Source organism: Myripristis murdjan, chromosome 14 (assembly GCF_902150065.1).
Source record: "Myripristis murdjan chromosome 14, fMyrMur1.1, whole genome shotgun sequence".
NCBI lineage: Eukaryota > Metazoa > Chordata > Actinopteri > Holocentriformes > Holocentridae > Myripristis > Myripristis murdjan.
Genome location: NC_043993.1, coordinates 15,564,355 through 15,586,573, shown reverse-complemented (window position 1 = coordinate 15,586,573; position 22,219 = coordinate 15,564,355). Strand labels below are relative to the sequence as shown.

Here is a 22,219-nt window from a genome sequence, read left to right as displayed (position 1 = left end):
TGCTGCCGCTCGCTCACGCAAGCCAAGGGTCTCAGTTCATTTGGTTTTTAACTGTTATAAATTGTCTCACTTGACTCCATCTTCCCTCCCCTCTACAACAGCCCTGGAGCAACCTGGACGCCGAGCAGAAACCTACAGCCAAGATAACTTTCTTTTTAGAATATTCCACTGCAAACAGGATGCATGCAGGTCTACAAAATACATAGGCGATGAAGCCCAATTAAAGAACATAAGGCAACATACAACAGCAGAACTGTGTTTATCTGAACCCTGCAGGAACAGAGTCATCTGGGGGAATAAAGCGGCCGAAACAATTCAATGCATTTACATTTACGAGCAAAGCTTATTCAAAATGTGAGCAAAGGTTTATATGCACACTTGGGTTGGGCGGTATCCACATTTTACTACCTTAAGAACATCTTCAAATTACACCGGGGTGTAATCTTAAAAAACAACGTTATAAGAGGTAAGAGAATTTATTTGTTTATGTTGAATTTATGCTTTCATTGCTATACACTACTTCTGTTCAGAAGGTCAGGGCCGGCTTTTGGCATAGGCGGTATAGGCAGTTGCCTGGGGCGCCATCTGCTGGAAGGGTGCCGCTAGCGGCTGGAGGGACGCCGGCAGCGGTTGTTTACCGGCGGGATGCCGTCGGGATTTTGTCAGCATCCAGGAGACATGGAAGGGCGCAAGGAGTAATTTTGCCTAGAGCACCGACATAGGTAGAGCTGGCACTGCAGAAGGTGGTCGTTGCGCCGCACTTATTAAGGGTATTAAGATAGTATTAAGATATAAAGGTCTGCTTATTCCAAGAAAAATATGATTCTGTTCTTTCTCAACAACGTCGTAACAGCAAACATTCTCTCTCTACTAAAATGTTGATACACATCACGTATCGCCGTACATAGCACAACTTCACAACTGCTTTAGCGATGAGAAACTCACCACTCAGCTGTAGAGTCTTGCTAGTCTTCAACACAATCCAACAGGCCACTCGATTTTGGCCTTAAAAAAAACTCTCAAAGTGTCTATTTCGAAAACAGGAAACTCACAGCACTGTTATTATAAGTCTTGAAAATGCCTATCCAAAAATGGTTGGAAACAGTGCTTCATAACAAACTGTATTTAGCATCTATGACAAGACATTGTCTTGTATACATTGATACAAATCTGCTATAGCTAATGCTGCATTCATGGTAAACTGGAACACGGAATCTGTCTTTTTCCAACCTGTGATAACAAAGTGTTCACAGTGTCAGCTTGGGATAAACGCATGCTCACAAAAAGAAGAAACTGTGAATTTCCATCCACAAGGAATATCACACACAAAACATATTTTGTTCCTAAGTTAACACCATAAATACAATATTGTCAGAATTTACAAGACCAAAATTCCAAAGTGAACACAGCATTATGTACAGTGGATGTACACAAGGCTATGCATGATCATAAATGTAAATCTTTACATGTTGTGTATAGTCCAATTTGCAGTTTAAATGCTTCTTTTTGTATATATCAAAGGGAATATTTCAAGCACAGCCATTGCATTTTTCACACTGCATTCACATTTTGTGAATGCCCATTGTGTACAACAGACAGTTTGTAAATCTGATATTCTTTGTTTACGGGGGTACGGGTGTGTGAGCCGAAACCTTTTCAGTGGGATGTTATTTCACACCTGTAGTTTTCAAAAGCAATCACATAATTACAACTTTTAAATGCCCTACCCAACTCTAGTTGTCTTGCCTTCCCTCGCTCTTGTAAACATATTGCACAATCCTCCACTTTCTCCACTCTAAACTCCCATTGTTCAGTTTTTTTCGGCTGTATTCATTGCCACTTACCTGAGTTGTTAGAACAACACAGCAGCGAAAACAGCTTTGATTTGTAGTGCACACGAACTGCTCTGGATTAGAGTGGGCCGGCTCGCACTGAAGTTAAGTCTGCATCAGTGGATTCTAACTGCATAATTTTACCATATTAGATATGCTTAGAAATGGTGCTTGTACAAGACACTGTCTAATACTGTTGCTTTCAAAGACCGAATTAAGATGTGAGGGGACCCTAGAGCTGATGATTAGACAAGGGACTGAAAAGTGACTTCTGGCAATTAATGTGAATGCAAAAAACATAAGCACATTCACATTCACACATATGCACACAATACACACTCACCCCCCTCGCCCACTACACACACACACACACACACACACACACATAAACACGGGCACACACACAAAGTCAATTAACATGAACATGTGTCTTAGGGGAATTCCATTTCAATTAGCTTTAGCTAATTCTAGGCTTCCTTCGAGACCATAACGCTAAAACAAGTACATAGATGTGTATTTATGAAAGAGGTAAATCATTCTTTCAGTTTGTATCGCGCCATAATTCCATATTATTTTTGTATATGTGCAAGCAAAGTAATGAGGCAGGAAATCGATGTTTGACACATTCATATGGAACCAAAGACAATTTCAAAAGTATATTCACAGAAAAAAGTATGTCTAGAATGCAGAGCTGCACATTATTGATTTGTGAGACACATACTACTAATCATGCCCATAAGAACTATGAACAGCTGAGGTGGACATAAACATTGTTTGCAACAGTGGTGCAGCAGTAGTAGTAATAGTAACGCAACTATACGTTACTGCTGTGATCTGTAACATTTCTGGGTATATGTGGGTACATTATCTGGTTTAGAACTAACAACAATGTTGTATCAGTGAAGCTTGGTTATAAATACTCCAACAAAAAATATATTGGTCCCCAAAATCAGTCTTTGATTAACTGATTTTATACATGGAGATATTTATGTTCATAAATATTCTATTCAGCATTTATTGGACTATCCTAGACCACTGCAATAACGTATGCAAATTCTTACACTGAATGGACTTCCCCTTTAATGGGACTTTACCCTCTACGTAATGAACCTTTAGGGCCTGCACAGTGTGACTGCACTAATAATTAAGGAGAGGAGAGGAGAGGGGAGGAGAATTATAGATTCTCCTCTTGGTATTTTCCTATCTAAATCCCAAATCTGAAGGCTTGGAGATAGCAGTGTATTGTGTATCTGTCTCTGTCTTCTTCATTCTGTTTTTCTCCACCTAATGTTTACAGATATGATATCCTTTTCAACATTTTGCAACACATTCAGCCTGAATTCACTCCTTCTATCAGAACCCCGACTTGACTGGAAACTCTTTGTCGCTGTGTGTCTGTTTGCGTGTTTGTCTGCAATGTAGACAGAGCAAGTAATTCTCACAGAAATCAGCATCATCAAATCAGCTGCAGCTGACAGAGTCACAAAACGCTACGATTTCTTAGCTTCGTCCCATTTTGATCAAGTCCACATTATCAGAGCAACCATTGTCCTGGAAGACAGAAGATTTATCATCTGTTTTCTCCTCACTGCCGTTATCTTTCCACCGCTGGATTTGTGTTTTTTCTGTGTGTATGTGTGTGAGTATGTGCATGTGCAGCATGTATGTCTACACACAGTTTACAAACAACTCTTTGTGTAAAAGTGTATCTGTACACAATGTCCTTTGCCTTGCTTGAATTCATTTCTGTCAGGGATAGACACAAAGTCCCCAAACAATATCAGACTTAAGGCAGGAGAGCAGAGGGAGTAGACGGAGTCATGGCTGTCCATATCTTTATGTCTGCTGAAGAAAATGATTACTGTAACATGTACTGCCATCTCCCCAGACTCCAGCCCTCAGGGAATTATAAGAAAGAGAGCTATCAGATGAAAGGGCACATAACATAAAAAGAACATTATCTAGGCTAAGAGCTGTTAAGAGAGCAGAAGACGCGTGAACCTGTGCAGCATATTTGGTTCAACTGAAAGAGCATCTGGTTAAATGAAGTCACTTTGTTTGCTCTGTATGCAAGAGTGTATGTGTGTGTAGTCTGACTGAGATTTGGCAACAAACTCTTACATAGAGTGTTTTAATCCAAAAGGTGATTGTGTGTGTGTGTCTCTTTGAGTGTTTCAGATTAGTGACACATGGTTTGTCAAAGACTGGAGCTTCAGATTAGCCACTGACTAATCCTTTGAAATTCAATGCTAATACAGTCGTCACATACGCACGCGCGTACACGCGCACACACATACACACACACACACACACACACACACACACACACACACACACACACACACACAGTAATACACTCTGCAGTATGTCTTTCTCAATATGCGTTCTAGTGGGTCCTTGTGCTCTGCATGACTCCATGTAATATCTATGTAATGTAATATCTACCAGCCAAAGCATGACACCAAAAGAGCAAAAGGACACCAAACATCCTGGATCTAATCGAGGATGAGCCAGATAGGGACTTGGCCAAGGACAACCAATGGAAAGACATACGATTCATCACAAGAACAAGGCATCTCTTCAAATCACACTCTAAGGCACACACTAATGAAACTCGCTTTAGAAATTTATTCATCCAAACAGCTCTGTAGTTTCATATTCCAGACATCTAGGTTGTCTTTCATTCAGCCATGAAGCTCCATTTGACATTATTTTGCCCTAAGGACCCTGATTTTAAAAAAATATTTTGGTTTGCGTTGAGTACTAAATTGTTCAGAGGTCTAACTCAAACACTGACAAATAGATTCAACGATTCAAAGTAATGAGTTTAAAGCATAATGTTGAAAAAATTAAATGCATTGTAAAAATGTCTAGTGAATTTAATTCCTCATTGGCAGAGTAACCCTTGATAGACTCTAAAGACCCCCTGGGGGTCCTTGAACTCTAGGGAAGAAAAAAAAAAAAAAAAAAAAAAAAAAAAAAACTCTGGTCCCCAAACTTTTAAAACTACTGGCATTCAGTAGGGAAAATGAACGCCTGCACATCTTCACTGACTGTGTGACCTCAAGCACACAGTCCCATTTACACTGTTAGGATACACAGTCTCACATCCTTGTTCTCCACAAGAACACAAGTATCTGACTGGTTTTCTCAGATGTAATAATCACCTTTTGCCAATTATCACATTAAAAGTTCTTAGGTTGGTAGGTGCAGGCTGTAATTAATATGATGAATTTTAGACATCCATTTCCACGGATTAACTATCTAAAATTTTCTTCAACAAGGTCACATGTAGCCCTAAAAGCTTGCTGAATTTAAAACAATTGGTTGACTAGCTCTGTATTTAATGATAGACCTTCACACTTCACACTCACACTGGCGCCTGTAATATTTCTGTAATATTTCTATAGTAACTCAACAGCGTCTAGGGAAATAGGACTGTGAATTTAGGCTTATTTGGGTCTACGCAGAGAAAATTGTGACAAGGGCATTTTTTTTCTTGCAGAAGGCCTATAAATTAAAATAATAATGTTAATAACATCAATAATGCCCTCATAAAGTACAGCCTTATCTCACTCAGTATATCCTCTGCAGCTCACTACCTCGCACTGTAACATGAAATGTGAATCAGGAGTAAGAGTTGACTGATTTATTATTTATTATTTCCCTACAACAAGTTGTTTTATTGTGCTTCACCTTCTGTGTTTATTCTCTCCAACTCTCTCGGTTGAAAAAATCTGTATTTGCAAAATTTAAAACAGCCTCCTGCGTGACTTGGAAAAAAATGACTGGGTGTAAGTTTGGGAACTCGATCGTGTCGCGTAACTTAGGAGAAAAATTTATGAAGTTTTCTTTGGTGCAAATGAATTTACAATTCACCTGATGGTCCGACCTCCAACCACTTGTGCACATCAACACAAGTGGCTGCTCTTCTTCTTCTTTGGTAGCGCCTTTCTGAGTACACTGTGCTGATTATGGCATAGCGCCACAGTTGATGTCCGTATTGCAGTCAATTTAGAAAACTACTGTACAGAACGGTGGTTATTACTAATACTATGAGCAGAAAAAAGGTGTCTTTAATTGTGCCAGGGCATGACATTTGAGAAAGGCGGCCACCTCCAAATTCTACATCATCTATATCCAAATTCTATATCATATCAAACTTGCCGGTCAATTCATACTTCAGATACCCCCCAAAATTTCATGATTTTAGGGGAGCTCATGTCTTATTGAGTGGCAGCCAAGTATTTGGTCGAATATATCATGATACCTGATTTTGTCCGTATTACCCAACCCTAACTGATAACCAGACATTAGTCTACAGCATTGTCAACAAATTATTCTAATAACATGATAACTTTCACATTTGCTATGACAAGGTATCATTATTATCAGAATTAAGGAGCTGTCTAGTAGCATAGGTGTAGACATGTTTTTGAATTTAAGCCTGACAACAAAACTATTTATGCTGTAGCTCTGAACTGTGCTGTGAAGTCAAAGCCTTCTGGAGTGCTGCTTGTTTTGTGGTTTGTGTGACTGCAACCTCACACCACACTGCTCTATAGCGTTCTTTTTTTTTTTTTTTTTTCCCAATAGATTAACTTTAAAGCCCTATACCATAAAGCAAGATTATGTAATGTTAAGCTGAAAACCTGCTTTAAGGCCCAGGTGATGCTTTTGTGCGTGCATAATAGCAAGAGTTGGAAAGGTGGAAGTCGGAAATATATAACTTTCACCACTTGACATAATGCCATACTCCCATGTGGCACAGTCTTCATACGACTATGTGTCTATGTTTAACTAGTCACGGATTTACAGACCTGAGCAAAATCTGCCCCAAATGCACCCGTTTGCTGATATATGAAAGAGGTGGGACAGGTGGCAGGATCACTGTAAGTGTTTCTGGAGGAATTCTGGAGAGGCATAATCCTGCTGTGCCGCGAAGAGGTTGTAAGCTCTGAATCCTTCCATTTCTCCCTCCAGCCTCCTCCTCGTTTCTGTTTTAACTTTTTAACACCTGGACTAACAAAAGACTGGCTTTGATCATGGGAAATCCCTTGGCAGAGTGGCAATGAATCCCCAGCGGAGCAGCATGTGTGTGTGTGTGTGTGTGTGTGTGTGTGTGTGTGTATCCTGGTCTGCACATGGAGCCAATGATGCTCTACTGAGGATTCATAGCATCAGGGTATCACGGCACCACTACGAGGAACAGAGCACCTTCCATGTTCCATCTTTCAAAACATGCACATGAAAACAGACACAATCGCATACACAGAAAAAAACACAGAAAAAAAGGCAGGCAGAGTGCGAGAGGGGGAAAGAAAGAGAGAACATCTTGTTTCTCCAGCGTAATCAGTGGTTCTGCAAACACAACACATACACACGCACACACTCACACACACACACTCACACACACACACACACACACACACACACACATACACACACAAGGCTGCTTGTTATCAGAAGCTTTCCCACGCTGCAGTGGTACAAAGCTCCACACCAGGATGGGAGGATGAAGGGAGGGAGGAATGGAAGGAAGTACAGAGGCATGGAGGGTCAGCCTTCTGCAGCTTAGACTCACTGCAGGGATAAACACATCCCTCTGTGGGGGTTTGTACTTAGGCTAGCAAGATCAGAGTTCAAAACAGACAGACTACCAGGCAGGCGGATTGACCAAAAACAGACGCAACATTCGAGATAAACAGGCATCCAAACAGAAAACAGCCACCAGAGCACATATATCACACACGCTTTAGTTGAGGAGATTGTACATTCCTCCTCCATACCTCTCCACCCACATTACTCTCAGATGAACTCCTCCATTCTGGAACATCTCCCTCTCTTTCTCACTGTCGCTCCCTGTCTCTCACTCACCCCCCCACCCAGTTGCCTGCCGCTCAGCCCTGAGGTCTTACGTAAGAGATCCATTTGCATAACAGGCTGTTTTTTTCTGTGGCTCCAGCATGGGCACATGAGACACACCGGGTAATATGTTAACAACTCGGGCTGTTGGTAAACAACAACCTCCATCACAACACTTCATGTTCACGCCATATACTGTGCAGGTCTAGGCGGTGACAGAGATTCAGTGTGTCTCGATCTCCCGATGCCAGCTGGCACAGGGCCAGAGGGGCTGAAACAGCTGTCATTTACAGAGTGCGTGGATGTGGCTTCGGCTAGATAGACTTCATTCAGGAGGAGGCTGACCTGCCTGCTGTGTGGAACCTATACAATAATAGGTCTCGCACCGTGAGATGACTGTTCACATCTAGCAGGCTAGCATTATCCTCTTCGGGGTTAGGCAGAGAGAAAGAGGAGGAGATCGAGAGGAAGAGAGAGCAAGAGAGAGAGCGATATGAGCTTAGAGGGAGCGTGTTATGAAGAAATGAGCCCATCGTGCAGTCTGCTATTATCATCCTCTTTAGGTCCTTGGTAAGGCCTCTTCAAACACAGGGGTATGGTATACAAACAAGGCACACATCTGCAGAATTATATGCAAACACAGCCGCAAATGCAACATACACACACAGACGCACACACTCATACTGAGTCTGCCACCACTGGGAGAAAAAAGAGGCAAGGGAAGGCTTTGTGACGTCAATAAATGCTTCAGTGTGAGCCGTCAGATATCAGATACCCTAAGATACCTCATTACATACCAATTCAAGAAGGGCCTTTATCATGTCTGCTTATTAAGGAAGCACTGCCTCCCAACCAGCACAATCTCCGTATCTGTCTTCGTCTATCTGACACTCTGTTTCTCGCACACGAAAAATGTACAAGTTAATTGTGCAGAAACATAAATAAGTCCAGCTGTCACGCACACATGCTCGCACACACACACACACACACACACACACACACACACACACACGCACACAAACACACACACTTCTAAACAGAGATGGTTACTCGCAAAACCCTCATTTGGGCTTAATTAAGATGTTTAAGATGTCATGTCATGTCATGATGGGTGTTCCTCAGTATCTTCCTTCACAATGATTTTGGCTTTCCTCTTAACATGTTCGTTATCAAATGTCTTCCATAAATCTTAATTAGTGGGTGTAATGGTTCAACAAACCCACGGTTCACTCTGTACTACGGTCATGTTTTGGTTCACATTCCGGTTTCGGCCTGTGTTTTACATGAGGGAGAAAAAAACACTACCATTTCCAATTTTCTCTGTATTTTGTCTTATTTGCAAAAAGCAAAAGTGCTATTTAGACTATTTAAAACAAACGAAAATACTCCTCAGTGTATTCATTGATTCATCAGCTACATGTGTGGTTGTATGGCTCTCAAACAGTGGATGTGTTTGTAAAACTGCACTTTTCATCTCCCAGTTCAAAATGAAATGAGCACTCATGGTCAGGTAACTCATGGTCGCCCTGGAGGTCCAATCATCACTGGTGAGAAGTTTGTAGGGTGTATTGTATATTGAACGGTTCGTTTTTGTACGGTTCGGTTTGACACCCCTACTCTTAACCCTCCTGTTATGTTCAAATTTTACTAACACCCCTTATGTTTGGGGTCAATTTGACCCCAGCAGTTTAAACCTCAACAAAATTATTATAATTAAAATTTTACCAAAGTTTTTGTGTCAGGTACTTTAGGTTTCTTTGTTGACTACCTAAATAGTCCTTTAAATAAAACATAACTCCCCCCCACCCCCACTTATACATCCAGTATTCCTATTACGCGACTATGGAAAAATATGCAAATCACCATAAAATCTCACTGATTGACCTAAAATTGGAAAGAAATATATTTTTGGTGTTTTAATGGCTTAATAATATTTCTAAGAACAGATTTCTGTTATTTGTAACATTTGGAAAGAAAATCAATTTCTATTATCAAGGATAGTAACATGCCTTATGTTCGGGGTCAATTTGACCCCAGGAAAAAGAAACACAACTTCTGAGTGAGTAACCCAATGTAGGCCTGCAAATGGGTCACATCCAAGTCTTTCCAACTGTCCCCACACACACACCTCCCCTCTAAGTTTGTCATCACAAGTATTTCCTTTCCAACTTATGGTGTTACAAAGAGCTCAAATGCTGATTTTATGTCTTGGACATGGCTGACAGCGTGTCTGCTGGGCCCTGGAACCATTTTGATGACATTAGTAGCACTGAGTCTACCCTGTTGTTCATGTGGGGAGAGGGACCATGACACCTCTCCATTTTTGGAAGGTAACGTGTCTGCTGGTGGTTGAGAGACAACAGGAGGGTCAGAACTGAGGGTTTCATTCTCATCAGAGGATGCCTCATAACCAGGGTCCTCCTCAACATGATCCTCTGTCTCAGACACATTCTCCTCTATGTCACTTCACTGTCAAAGAGCTGTGACAAAACCTCACTGGCAGAAAACCTTTGCTTCGCGTTCATATTCAACTGAGAGAGAGCATAAAGTGAGAGTACACAGAGCAACAAGAGAAATGATTTAGAAGGCTGCTGTGCAAGCTTCTATATGTTTGCTCCCCCCCCATGTGGTGGGAACTATCCTCATGTCCTCATGGGAACCATATTTCCCCACCCTCACAACACGGGAAATATCGAAGTTCTTGTAGGTATTATGTTTTCCCCTCCCCAATATTCATTCATTCATTCATTCATCTTCTAAACCGCTTATCCTCACTAGGGTCGCGGGGGGGTGCTGGAGCCTATCCCAGCGCACATAGGGCGAAGGCAGTGAAACACCCTGGACAGGTCGCCAGTCCATCGCAGGGCAGACAGACAAACACTGACATTCACACACACAGTCATACCTAGGGGCAATTTAGCTTCTCCAATTCACCTGACCTGCATGTCTTTGGACGGTGGGAGAAACCGGAGTGCCCGGAGGAAACCCACGCAGACACGGGGAGAACATGCAAACTCCACACAGAAAGGACCTTGGGTGGGAATCGAACCCAGGACCTTCTCACTGTGAGGCGACAGTGCTAACCACTGCACCACCGTGCCGCCCCTCCCCAATATCTCCCCCCATATCCACCCATGTCAGTGGTTCCCGTACTACTTCAGGTATGGTTATGTTAGGTTAGGGCCCTAAAGCAGAGGGAACTTTTATGAAGAGTATCAAATTGCATATTATAGTGACCTCAGTATCATCAAAAAAACCAAAACAAATGTGTGTAAAATGGTGTTTTTACACCTAAAACAGCCTGGGGTCAAATTGACCCCAAACACCACCGATGCGTACAAAATGCGTACAGGACACTGAAAACATATCATCATGTGAATTTCATGATTACAAGATAGTATCCATTAAATTAGGAAAAGTCATAAAATATGAAGCAAAAAAAATGATGCTAAGCATTTATTTAGAGACGTTAAACATTGATTGGGGTCAAATTGACCCCAAACATAATAGGAGGGTTAACACAATTTGGGCATGGCAGAGTGGACTTTGCACGAAAATGCTCAGGCACAGGGAGAAATATGTGGTTCACTTAGGGATTCCATTTTATTGACGTTCCAGTGGTTTAACCCCCCCACCCACCCAAAAAAAAAAAAAAAAACACAAAAAATCACTCCTCTGCCAGTAAGGAGCACTTCAGTTTTACTGTTACCATTCTAGAAATTCATGAGAATGTGCATCCTCTTCATTTTCACACTAAAGAGGACGGTGACTTTTTTTCTTTGATATCTCTGGATTTGAATGGCATGCAGACTGAATCCCATATTCTACCCTCACCACATGCACCCCAGAATTCCACTGCAATGTACTGATGCGACTCGATATCCGATTTGCCTACAGGATAGCTTACTGTAATTGGCATTATTTAGACAATAAAACATTATTCAAAATCATTAACTACGACCACAAGACAAAGCAGCTGGCAGACTGTGACATCTTGCTTAGCCCAAAATGCCGAATACCTTGTTGTATATATGGTCTGCACACTTAAACTGAAGTCATGGTGTAAATAGCAAATTTAAGAATGATGATCAAAATCTACCTTGAGGCATAAGCCATCATATGATGAGCCATACTCACTAGGTAAGATTTTAGTTAATTCTGGCCCCAAAACACACGCACTAATTTTGATTAAATACAAGTGGCTTTCATTATGGATCCTCTAATTGTCAATATTAGGGTAAACGAACAGCCTACCCTAAAAACAGGCACCAAGGTTCGCAATGACTGCACAAGCTATCATGGAATTATGCAATAGCTTATGTTATAATAGGCCACGCCCTGAGGTTCACTGGGCAACCCTATTGTGCATCCAATTGGGCTTGCTATTACATTATTATCTTATTATGATAATGATATGTCATTATGCTGTGTACCACCTTTGGCAAGGAGAGGAGATGAATAAAAAAAGCCCTTTGGGAAGATACTTGCCACTGAATAAACTAATCCATCTTCGAGGGCTTTAATAGGCCAGTGTGTAAATATAAATCAGCATGTATACCAATTTTCAGAATTATAGGACCCACAGTATGTGAGTTACAGCGTTTTTAGACTGTTCTGAGTCGATGTTTAATTATAAGGCCATCTTCAGGCCAGTTGAGGTATGGGGTCATTGATTTGTTTTGCCCCACCACTCTGCTAATCATTCAGTGTTTTGCTCCATGGCTCTGTCTTGAGCAGTTGTAAGAGGTTTTGGCAGAGTGAAACAGAAGACACACACACACACACACACATACAAACACACACACTCACACACACACAAACACACACACACACACACACACACACAAACATTCTATCTCCATAGATGTGGTTTGTAATAAAACATAGGACCTGCTCTACATGTTTTGGCCTTCATGCAAATTTAATCCAAATAAAAGCAGGCATGAAATAAGGTTTTTGCTGTTATCTGATTTTTTTTTACCCATCAAAGCTTTCTTTCTTACAAATCCTTTGAAGGTACATGAACACTTCGTCAAATAAAAATATTTATAACACATCAAAATCCCCAAATCCCAAGGGTGGCTCTCAGTACTTTGTAGCATTTTTTTTTTTCACTTTATTGGATTCACTGTTTTGTTAGTAGGCAGTGCTGGAACCCTGTTGTTTTTGTTTTTGCACAAATTATTATTTTTCTTCCACAAAACTACCTGGATCTTAGAAAGTATAAGAGCTGCAGCAACCAAACTTGACAGAGAGGTTCAAAGTTTCACCCTCTGCTTAGGAAAGAAAAAAAACAAAACAAAAAACTCCATTCTCCCAGATGGTGGCGCTATAACCAACTTTACATTTTGGCTCATAACTTCCAAACAGCAAGTTGTAGTCATGATGAATGTATTGATGAATGTATTCCACCTGTTTACATCTGTTTCAATCAAACTGGATTTTTTTCTGTTGAATTTTCCTCAAAGCAAATTTTTGCTCCTCCTACACTTTGTATAATCTAGTATAATTAGCATAATCTTCACTGAGTTTGGCACAGAGGATGTCAGCTGCTAAATTTGGTGGCATTCTGCATATCGTTGGTACAATAGAAACCGATTAATTTTATATGGTGATAACTCAACTCAATTCTCATAAGTCCAATTCACTTGAAATTTTGCACAAATTTCATTGTTGCACAAGTGCCCAACACTATCTGACAGATTGTCTTACCAGCAAAAGCATAGCTGCCATCAGCCAATCAGCTTTTAGCATCAGTCTGACAAGTTTCATAATGTCCCCCAGCATAACATTTGAAGGATATGTCCATCCATAGACCTTGACCTACTGTGTTGGGAGCAATTAGTCACCGGGAGTCCTGTACTTATAATTCTAAAATCTGAAAACCATAAAAAAATAAATAAATAAATGAATAAAGAGAGATCTCTTGCTATGGACATGTAATTGATGTCAAAAGATTTATCTGTCATGAAAAACATCTCCGCATATCTGTAGGCCTACGGATCTTGGAGAAAAAAGTTAGCAATCTGATATATATATATATATATATATATATATATATATATATATATATATATATATCATTTTACTGCAATTATAGACAAGGTTTGACTACATTTTGTATGGAACATGGGACGTATTGTGATATCACAACCAAATCTGTGCATTAGTAAGCCTAAGCTAGCACTGATAATTACATGTTATTTTTAATTCAAAATAACTGAAGTTATCATTTTAAATGGCTAAGTGGGCCAAAAATTGCACACACCATATCAAACATAATTGAATTAATGAATAAAAATGAATAAAAAAAAAAATAAAATAAAATGTTTAAGATAACCTGTCATACTCAATGACATTTGGCAACAGGTGGCGCTATGGACATGCACCCCGTCAGTTGCTTGGCGATATTTTACCTTAATGCAACGTCAGGCTGCACCTGCTTTAATGCATGTCAATGTGACGGACAGACAATGAGCTATCTGACAAATACACACTCCAGCACACACCCACAGTCTCACTGTGACCTTGACCCCCAATGTCACATCACTCTCCCGTTCGCAATCAGGTAGTGGATAGGCTTGCTCTTCTTCTGCCGCGTAAACACCAGCCGGAATCCACCAGCTTTTTTCAGTTTCACCAAGAGGCGATAGTGTTTCGTGATCCGGACCCGACTATAACATTCATATTCAACTCAGCAGCTGCGAAACGCATTTTCAGGGAAATGCCCACCGAGTTGGGCTAAAATTCATTTCACATAATAGGCCTATCATAGTGCGGGGTGCAACGGCAAATATCTGAAATTAGATCAACATTAACATTACCTGCGGCTCTTAGGCTAATATAATGAATTCCAAACTATGGAGACTTTCTTGGATCACAATTAACGGAGAACCCTTTGATCCAAGGTTAAACCAATCCAAAGTAGCCCTTTACACTTGTTCATTCAACTAGACAGAGCATTAGTGGTTATCCTATTGAGGACAGCCCTCTTTCAAGCGAGCACACAATGCGCCGTAGTTGGCGGTGCGCATCAGCCCCCATAGGCGCTTGTCACATCACCGCACCTGAACAAGAAGTAGGAGAAGTCAAAATCATAAAAGAAACATATTCTGAGTCGAAAAGCTCCCCATGCTACAAGACGAAGAGCTTTAAACACTGCCGTGATCAGCAATATCAAACAATTCAGTGCGTAAAACGCTGCCTGTGTCTCCGTGACTCATCCAAGTGCTGCAAGACAAAAACAACCGTGGGGTTGGTTGTTTTATGGTGAGGTGTGTCTTCCTCCGGGCTCATTTTTTTTTCTCCACAGCTGCTCACGCACAAGACAGAAAACACGACTGTGAACGCATGGGACGCACCAAGCTGTGGCCCACAGACGCGTTGAGGTTGTGTGCATACAGTTATGTAAATAGGATGTCTCTCGTTCCTCAACATTAACACACATGGCTAAAGGGATGCCGATCGTTACAGGGCCAGCGTTCTCTCTCCTCCGTCTCTGTGTCACTGTAAGTGACACATACACCCGCACGCACACACGCGCGCGCACACACACGGGGAGAGAGAGAGAGAGAGAGAGAGAGAGAGAGAGAGAGAGAGAGAGAGAGAGAGAGAGAGAGAGAGATCTATGCATGAGAGGGAGAAAGCTTGAACTGGAGAGGGCTGAGCAGCTTTGTGCCAAAACCCATGTGTGTGACCGCGCGTTCTGCCCCTCTCTCCATCTTGACCTACTGCTGGCCTGTAACACACGTGCATACTGAAACGCATGCACACGCACAAACATACACGCATGCACAAAACACAACTCGCTCACCTTTCAGAAGAATCCCATAAATAGTGCACAGGGTGAAAATCAAATGACGCTTGAGAATCATCCTGTCTTCTATCTCTCTCTCGCGCTCTCTCTCTCTTGCTCGTGTCTTCCGTGCTAATTTCTCCTCTCCGTTTCTCCCCGGCGGACCTCGAACCGGACTGGACGGTTCTGTCAACTATCCAGGTGGACTTGAGTGTGCGTCTTTTGTGCGTTTTGTGGAAAGGGGGTTTACACCGCCGACTTCACGACCCCGTAGAGTATGCTGCTTTTGAAAGCGGGCTCAAAAACGCTCCAAAAATTGTTCCTACTCTAGTGGATATTTGCACGGATGCTGAAGACGTACAGCTTCAGTTTAAGGAACTCTGCACAACAGCAGAAAGCCTATAAGGGAATGAGAACAGCCGTCCTAACAAGGTAACAAGAAAGATGCTGCCGCTGCTGCGCTCCGGTCTGCCCCACTCTTGGTCTGCGGTGGCGCACAGTCCACAGCGCAGGGAACACGAGTGGATTGTTTGAATCCCGCCTACACAGCTTTGACAGACACGAGAGGTGAACCAATCACAAGGCCCCGAGGCTAGGCGAAACGGGTCGGGGGAGGTGAAAGTGGAAGGAGGGTAGTCATCCAGCCTGTGAGACACGCTGCAAAAAATATCCATCTTAAGCCAATTGACAGTTTTATGGACTTTTAAAAAACAGTATTTTCTGCTTTAAACCATTCGGGGAGGAAAGTGAGGCAAATTTAATTAAATAATTTGTTATTTTAATTAATTTATTTTTATTTTTGTATTAATTAATTAATTTATTATGATAAATTAATAAATCATGTCATGATTGTCTTGATAATATGGTGATGTCTATCTTGTTGACAATGACAGCATACAATGACTGTTTTTTTTAACAAATTCTTAAGTAAAACACTTTATTTTTTGTAACTTCAAAACAGACAAGGGCAGGCAGACATGTCTCTTGGCATGAGCTGCATCCATTCACATGTGCTTCGTAACTTATGACTATGCAGCTCTGTTTGGTGATGATGCTGTCGGCTAGAGTGTGCTGAAGTACATGGAGTGACAACAAGCCTCCATCGGGGAGCGGGATATTGTCTGACAAGGACAGCGACAGGGCAGTGTGGAGGCATCGTGGATGAATAGATATGGGTGATGCATGGGGTGAATTGGGATGGGATGGGATTGGGAGGGGAGTGAATGAGTGGGGGATGAGGGTGGGGGGCGGGCAAGAGCCCTTTCACAAAGCTGTTACGACTTTGGGAATAGAAGCAGAGGGAACAGATTCTACTCTAAAAGAATTCATGTGAGAGCAGTGTGAGCTGAGAGGTGTGGAGGAGTGCACAAAGGCCACTTAACCATGTTTGCCTGCTGTTTGGATGCCTGTTATGTCTCCTGCTCTATATATCAAATTCAGAGGATCTGGGATGGACTGGGGAAAATGTCTTTTTTAGCACTGGGCTTCATGTCATACCTGGGAAAAAAAAACCAAACAAAACACATCAACCTTTCTGATCACACTGCTCACAAAAGTGGGTTTCTTTATGTTCAATTATTGAGTCCAAAATACTTATGTCTTTTAAACTCCACCATTTCTCATAAAGGGATCTCAAGAATCACAAGCCTAATCGCTTGAAGGACCTCACAAGGACAAAGGGGATAAAGACTTTTCAAAAGTTTGACTTGTTTCATCGCAATAGTCTGTACTATGACTATGCTATATAAGAAAATGACTGGAACCAGCTTGGATCTCCCATTTGTTCCTTGCATAATGTAATCACATACTGTATCACTAGTCTAATCTTGTGTGACAGGATAGTGCTCAGGCATAGGCATGGGGTCTCATTCTTACTTAGGTTTCATCTTCAGCTTGATTATAAGATGGCTCCTCAAACACCCTATGCATTATTTATAAAATTAGCATTGCTCATGTAAACTTGCCTGACTTGGTCTTGTGTACCTGACCCGACTTAAGGCCCTAATACACAGCAAGACAAAGCAGTGTAAGTTTGAGGTTGCAGCTTCATGTCTCTCCCAAAATAGGAAAAAAAAAAAAAAAAAAAAAAAAAAAAACCTCAGCACAAAACAAGACAAAATGTCATAAGTACGTCTTATCTCACAGTGTTTTTCTCTTTTCAACCTATTCTGCTAGTTCATTTGAGGACTATCAAAGTAGTAGGAGCTGACTCTCATTTGTGCCTCTTTGAATTTGATGACATGGTGTTAAAATCAAGACTCCCAATCTATTCAGTGCTGCCTGCAACCAACCTAAACCGCTAGCTCCAGTCTGTTGTTCACGTCCTTCTGCAACAAAAAGCTCTGGTATTATTAGGCTCTCATATCCACTCCCATGCATGAGGACATGTACAGGCTCTTACATATGTGTATGTGCATGTACAGTATGTTAGAGGTTTCTGTAAAGAGTATGAAAAAGCTGTAAATACATTTGACCTGACAAGGCCTCTCATTTTGGGACAGTCCGTTCTAAGCGGGGTTGTGCACACCTTGTAATGCCTCATTTCACACAAGTGTGGCCCATCATGACAGGCATAGTAAGGAACCAAAGGGTCATTTTTTATCCAGGAAGAGAGGCCAGCGGATTGGTAGAACCAGCCCACACAAGCTTCCGCCTCACCTGGGATTGTCCCGGTGCTCCAGATGGCAGATAGAGGAGCCTCTCTCTCTCTCTCTCTCTCTCTCTCTCTCTCTCTTCTCTCTCTGTCTCTCCCTCTCTCTCTCTCTCTCTCTCTCTCTCTCTGTCTCACACACACACACACACACACACACACACTAATGCACACCCTCCTCTCTGAGTCTCAAGTAGCCGCCACCTGCTCCTTCCTAAGACCATTGTTCACTGGTCCACCTAATGTAGGCTGACACATGTTGCCAAGCTGAGGACCAAGCACTTCAGCTTAGATACAACAGGGTGGGGCACAACATAAATCACCTCACCGTTTAAACTGAAACTCTCTTCCAGTTTGGCTGCGTGTGTGCAGCTGAATAACCTACTTTGTTGAATTCTGAACACAGGCAACAACATAACAAAATAAAGAAAATGAATAAATAAATAAATAAATAATTGTGTCATGAGTATTTATTTCTAAACTTGGTGTTTCATGTCCACACCGAAAAATGTGATAGAAAGTTGTTCATGTAATTTTTACATGTTCAGTTGCATCACCCATTACAGCAGATAATGCATATACTCCACTCCATGAACAATATAGGAGTCCTTAGTACAATCTGTAGTCCCAAATAGAGGGCTGGTGAAAATAATGGTAAAAAAAAAAAAAAATGTACAAAATATTTCGATAATGGAGGTTATATCATGTACACTGAATTGAAGCTCCCAGCAAATTTATTAGAAAAGAACATTTCAACCAGCAAATCCTTTTTCAGGCAATCGTGTGGATATTTTTTCCATTTCCCATGAGTTATGCCTTTACCCATGAGGGCTTTAGCCTAAGTGCATTAGATGTGCATTCTTCAGCTTTGTTCAGAAAAACACCAGGAAAAAAATATTGTAGATTATGCAGATTAGTTCCTCAGTTGCATAATATGGTGATGATTTGGAGGAGCATCTTACTCTTGTGCAGAAAATAGCACTTTGAGACAGAAGCCACAAAAAAAGTTATAAACAGAAAAACCCAATGTGTTCATTTAGAAGAATATCAGCAGACAGTATTGAATGGATTATGCAGGAAATGCACTCTGAGCTGATTACATGTTATTTGCTTATGAACAGTGCTCTTGAATGCTGATTCTCGCAATGTAAGGATAACCTCTGTTACTGGTTAATCATTCCCTTTCAAATTACATCGGATCCCTTTTTGAGCTGGAGCCAATATGTTTGTGCTGTGAATGTCCATTTCATAGTGATTCAAAATTCTGTTACACTGTGGAGTAGATATAAGTTGATGCTACTGTTACTGATAAAAAAAAAAAAAAAGGGTTTAAATATTATACATCCTTCACACTTTCTTGCACTTGTAATAAGTTCATATTACTGTGGTAGCTGAAATATTGGAGCTATGTAAAAGTACCAAAATAGGCTCTACTAGATACAACCTGACATGCTAATATATTAACACATTCTCCTTATATATACTTAGTACCTTCAACCATGTAACCTTTGATCAACATATCAGGCATCCTTAGAATACGATTTTCTATTTAATGTTTTACTGTTACAGGGTTACATAGCTCGCACCCTTTCACATGCACTTGACATATATATGAGCACCACAGTAACCTTTTGTGTATTTTCTCAGGGCACTGATGGCTGGGATGTCCTTATCTTCTAGATAACATTGACCAGTTGGCCTTGAATGCATAATAGTCCTCTGTCTCTCAAAATGAGGTACTTTGCTTTTTTTTTTTTTTTATAAAGCATTTACACCATAATTCTTTTTGGGTTGCTCACTGGCAATGTAACCTGACCAATAGTAGTGATCCTACTTATCAGAATCAGTTATCAATAGTCCACAACTCTTTCTTGGCTGTCAGTGTGCACAATGAATAACTTGTCGAACTGACATTATTCTGTTCTGAGTTTTCTTCAACATGATATATTGAATGAGTGCAGTGTTTGCAAGTGTGAGGTTGTTGTGGCTGGCACTGATGTCTGCTGCCTGCTTTTGACCATCTACTTCATGCTAAAAAAACATCACTTGCCTGATGAGTGAGCCATGACCTGGATTTTTTTTTTTTTTTTTTTTAATTATTATTATACTGATCTGCTCACTTTTACCAGCATTACAGTCAAGTGTAGTGTAGCAGTCTGGGTTGGTACAGGCAGGCTGGTACAGGTTGACACTCAGAGGTGGGTTACTTCTGCATTCCACTCTATTCTGTGGAAATGACTGCTATATTCAGCAGTTGTGAGAAATTTATTTCAAAGAACCAGCTCGCATTAAAGGGAAACAGGGTAAACACAGTTAAAAACGACTTTCTCATTTATTATTCTTGAGTACTATCTTCATTATCCACCAAGATTTGAGAGTTCCTAAAAGTCAATAACTGTAATAAAATGGGGTTTTAGGGTCAGCATTTTGTATAGTAATACACTCCAGCAAGCCAGGTTGGGCTTTAGTTCCCTTTGTAGGGTAGCAATATGGTCTGGACCCTGGTAAGACCAACCAACTGTCCAGCAAAGTGAAAACATCCTGCTTATATTGGAAATGAAATACATTTCAGATAGTACACACACATACGCACACATGTAGGCTGTAGATCTAAGATCATAAATCATCTTGAAGACAGAAAAAACACCTTGCCTACATAGGTCTGATAATGGAGTTTTACTATAGAGGCCTGATATTAAAACAATCTCCAGACTACATGGGGACGACATGGGGAAGATATCAGAAGCTGATACATTGGTTTGACATTGGGCCGGAGAGAAAACGTTGGAGGAGCAACATCAATACAATATAATCACTTATAAGTTTGGCGTCGAGTAGATGGTGGGCCGATGAGAAAGTGATGAGAATCGTCTATCAGCGCCATTACAAGTCTTTCTAGCACTGCAACAATACGATAGCAAACGATTTCATAGCTAGCATTGCTGTGGAGCTCACTTGCTACTTTGGATGCTTGTAGCAGTAGAGTTGATGTGAGAAAATCCACATCTGATGCCATTGCTACTGTTTGTTGAGCCAAGCAGAGGATAACAGAGGCAGCTCAAGAGCCAGTCAAACGGGGGCAACAAAACACTCCTTCATGTGAAAATAGCTTTTAATCCCCAGTAAAATGGATTGTTTGACTCAGGAGAAATCAACTGATAGGCCTCCTTCTGCACAGAGAAATTCTTTCAGTTTCAGTGTGGTTTCCACAGCAATGATGACAAAAAAAATGAAATATTTTAGTTTACCATCCCTTTAAGGACCGCAAGAGCTCGTCAGATAGTATATGATACCGCTGTTGTTAATTAACATGCCTGTCAGCACACACATACGACCAAATCCAGGTAATGCCTAATGTGGAAAATGGGATACAGTCACTCCATACAGAGGATTAAAAAGCACTATGATAAGGCCGATAAAACTTAAACTCCTGCACAGAGGATAAGCGGAGAGAGGGGAGATGGCATGTGGTTAATGCAAGGCTCCAGTGACTGAAAAGCTTTCACAGCCCAACAACCACTGTTCTGTGTCCAAGCTGGAAACTCAACTTCATTGTGAAACAGACACCTTCTCCTGCAGACACCTCTTTCCCTCTGTGACACCGGCATAAATCACAATTCCCTCCGATTTTTGGCAACCAGGAAGTGCCACAGAGACTGGAGCCATTGCAGGCTGCCACACCACCAGTGGAGACTGTCCGCCAAATACCACCAGATCCAAAGCTCCGCAGCAGTGTTGAGATTAGAGTGGCACAGGCACAATTTTTTCAGTACCACTCACTCAGAAAGTGTTCCTGTACCAAGCTCAGAGTACAAAGACTGTAGGGACTGCACTCTTATTATTCAGAATGGCAGCCTTCCATTTTTCATTCAGTGGTGTAAGAGACACTGCCTGGACACACGGTCTGGAAAACACTCATTCTTAAACTCAAAAAAATCACATCCGTGGTCGTGTATCTCCATTGGTAAATGTTTCTCTGAGTAACACTGTTTGAACTGTGGCATATATCAAACATTAAGAGGGAAAATGAAGCATGTGTTTGATACGTTGCTTGGTAACCAAGGGCAAGTTAATTTC

General features: G+C 41.2%; 1 protein-coding gene across 2 annotated transcripts in view; it reads right to left on the bottom strand.

Moving 5' to 3' along the window:
* The window catches only part of cadm2a (cell adhesion molecule 2a), a 315,078-nt gene extending 298,950 nt beyond the window's left edge, over window positions 1-16,128 (bottom strand). The window contains exon 1 of one of the 2 annotated variants that reach the window (XM_030068222.1): window positions 15,511-16,128. In XM_030068222.1, coding sequence (XP_029924082.1) covers window positions 15,511-15,571 — 61 coding nt within the window. In that variant the 5' untranslated portion in view covers window positions 15,572-16,128. The remainder of the gene's footprint in view (window positions 1-15,510) is intronic. The other variant, XM_030068221.1, reaches the window with a different exon arrangement.
* Between the last annotated feature and the right edge of the window lie 6,091 nt (window positions 16,129-22,219).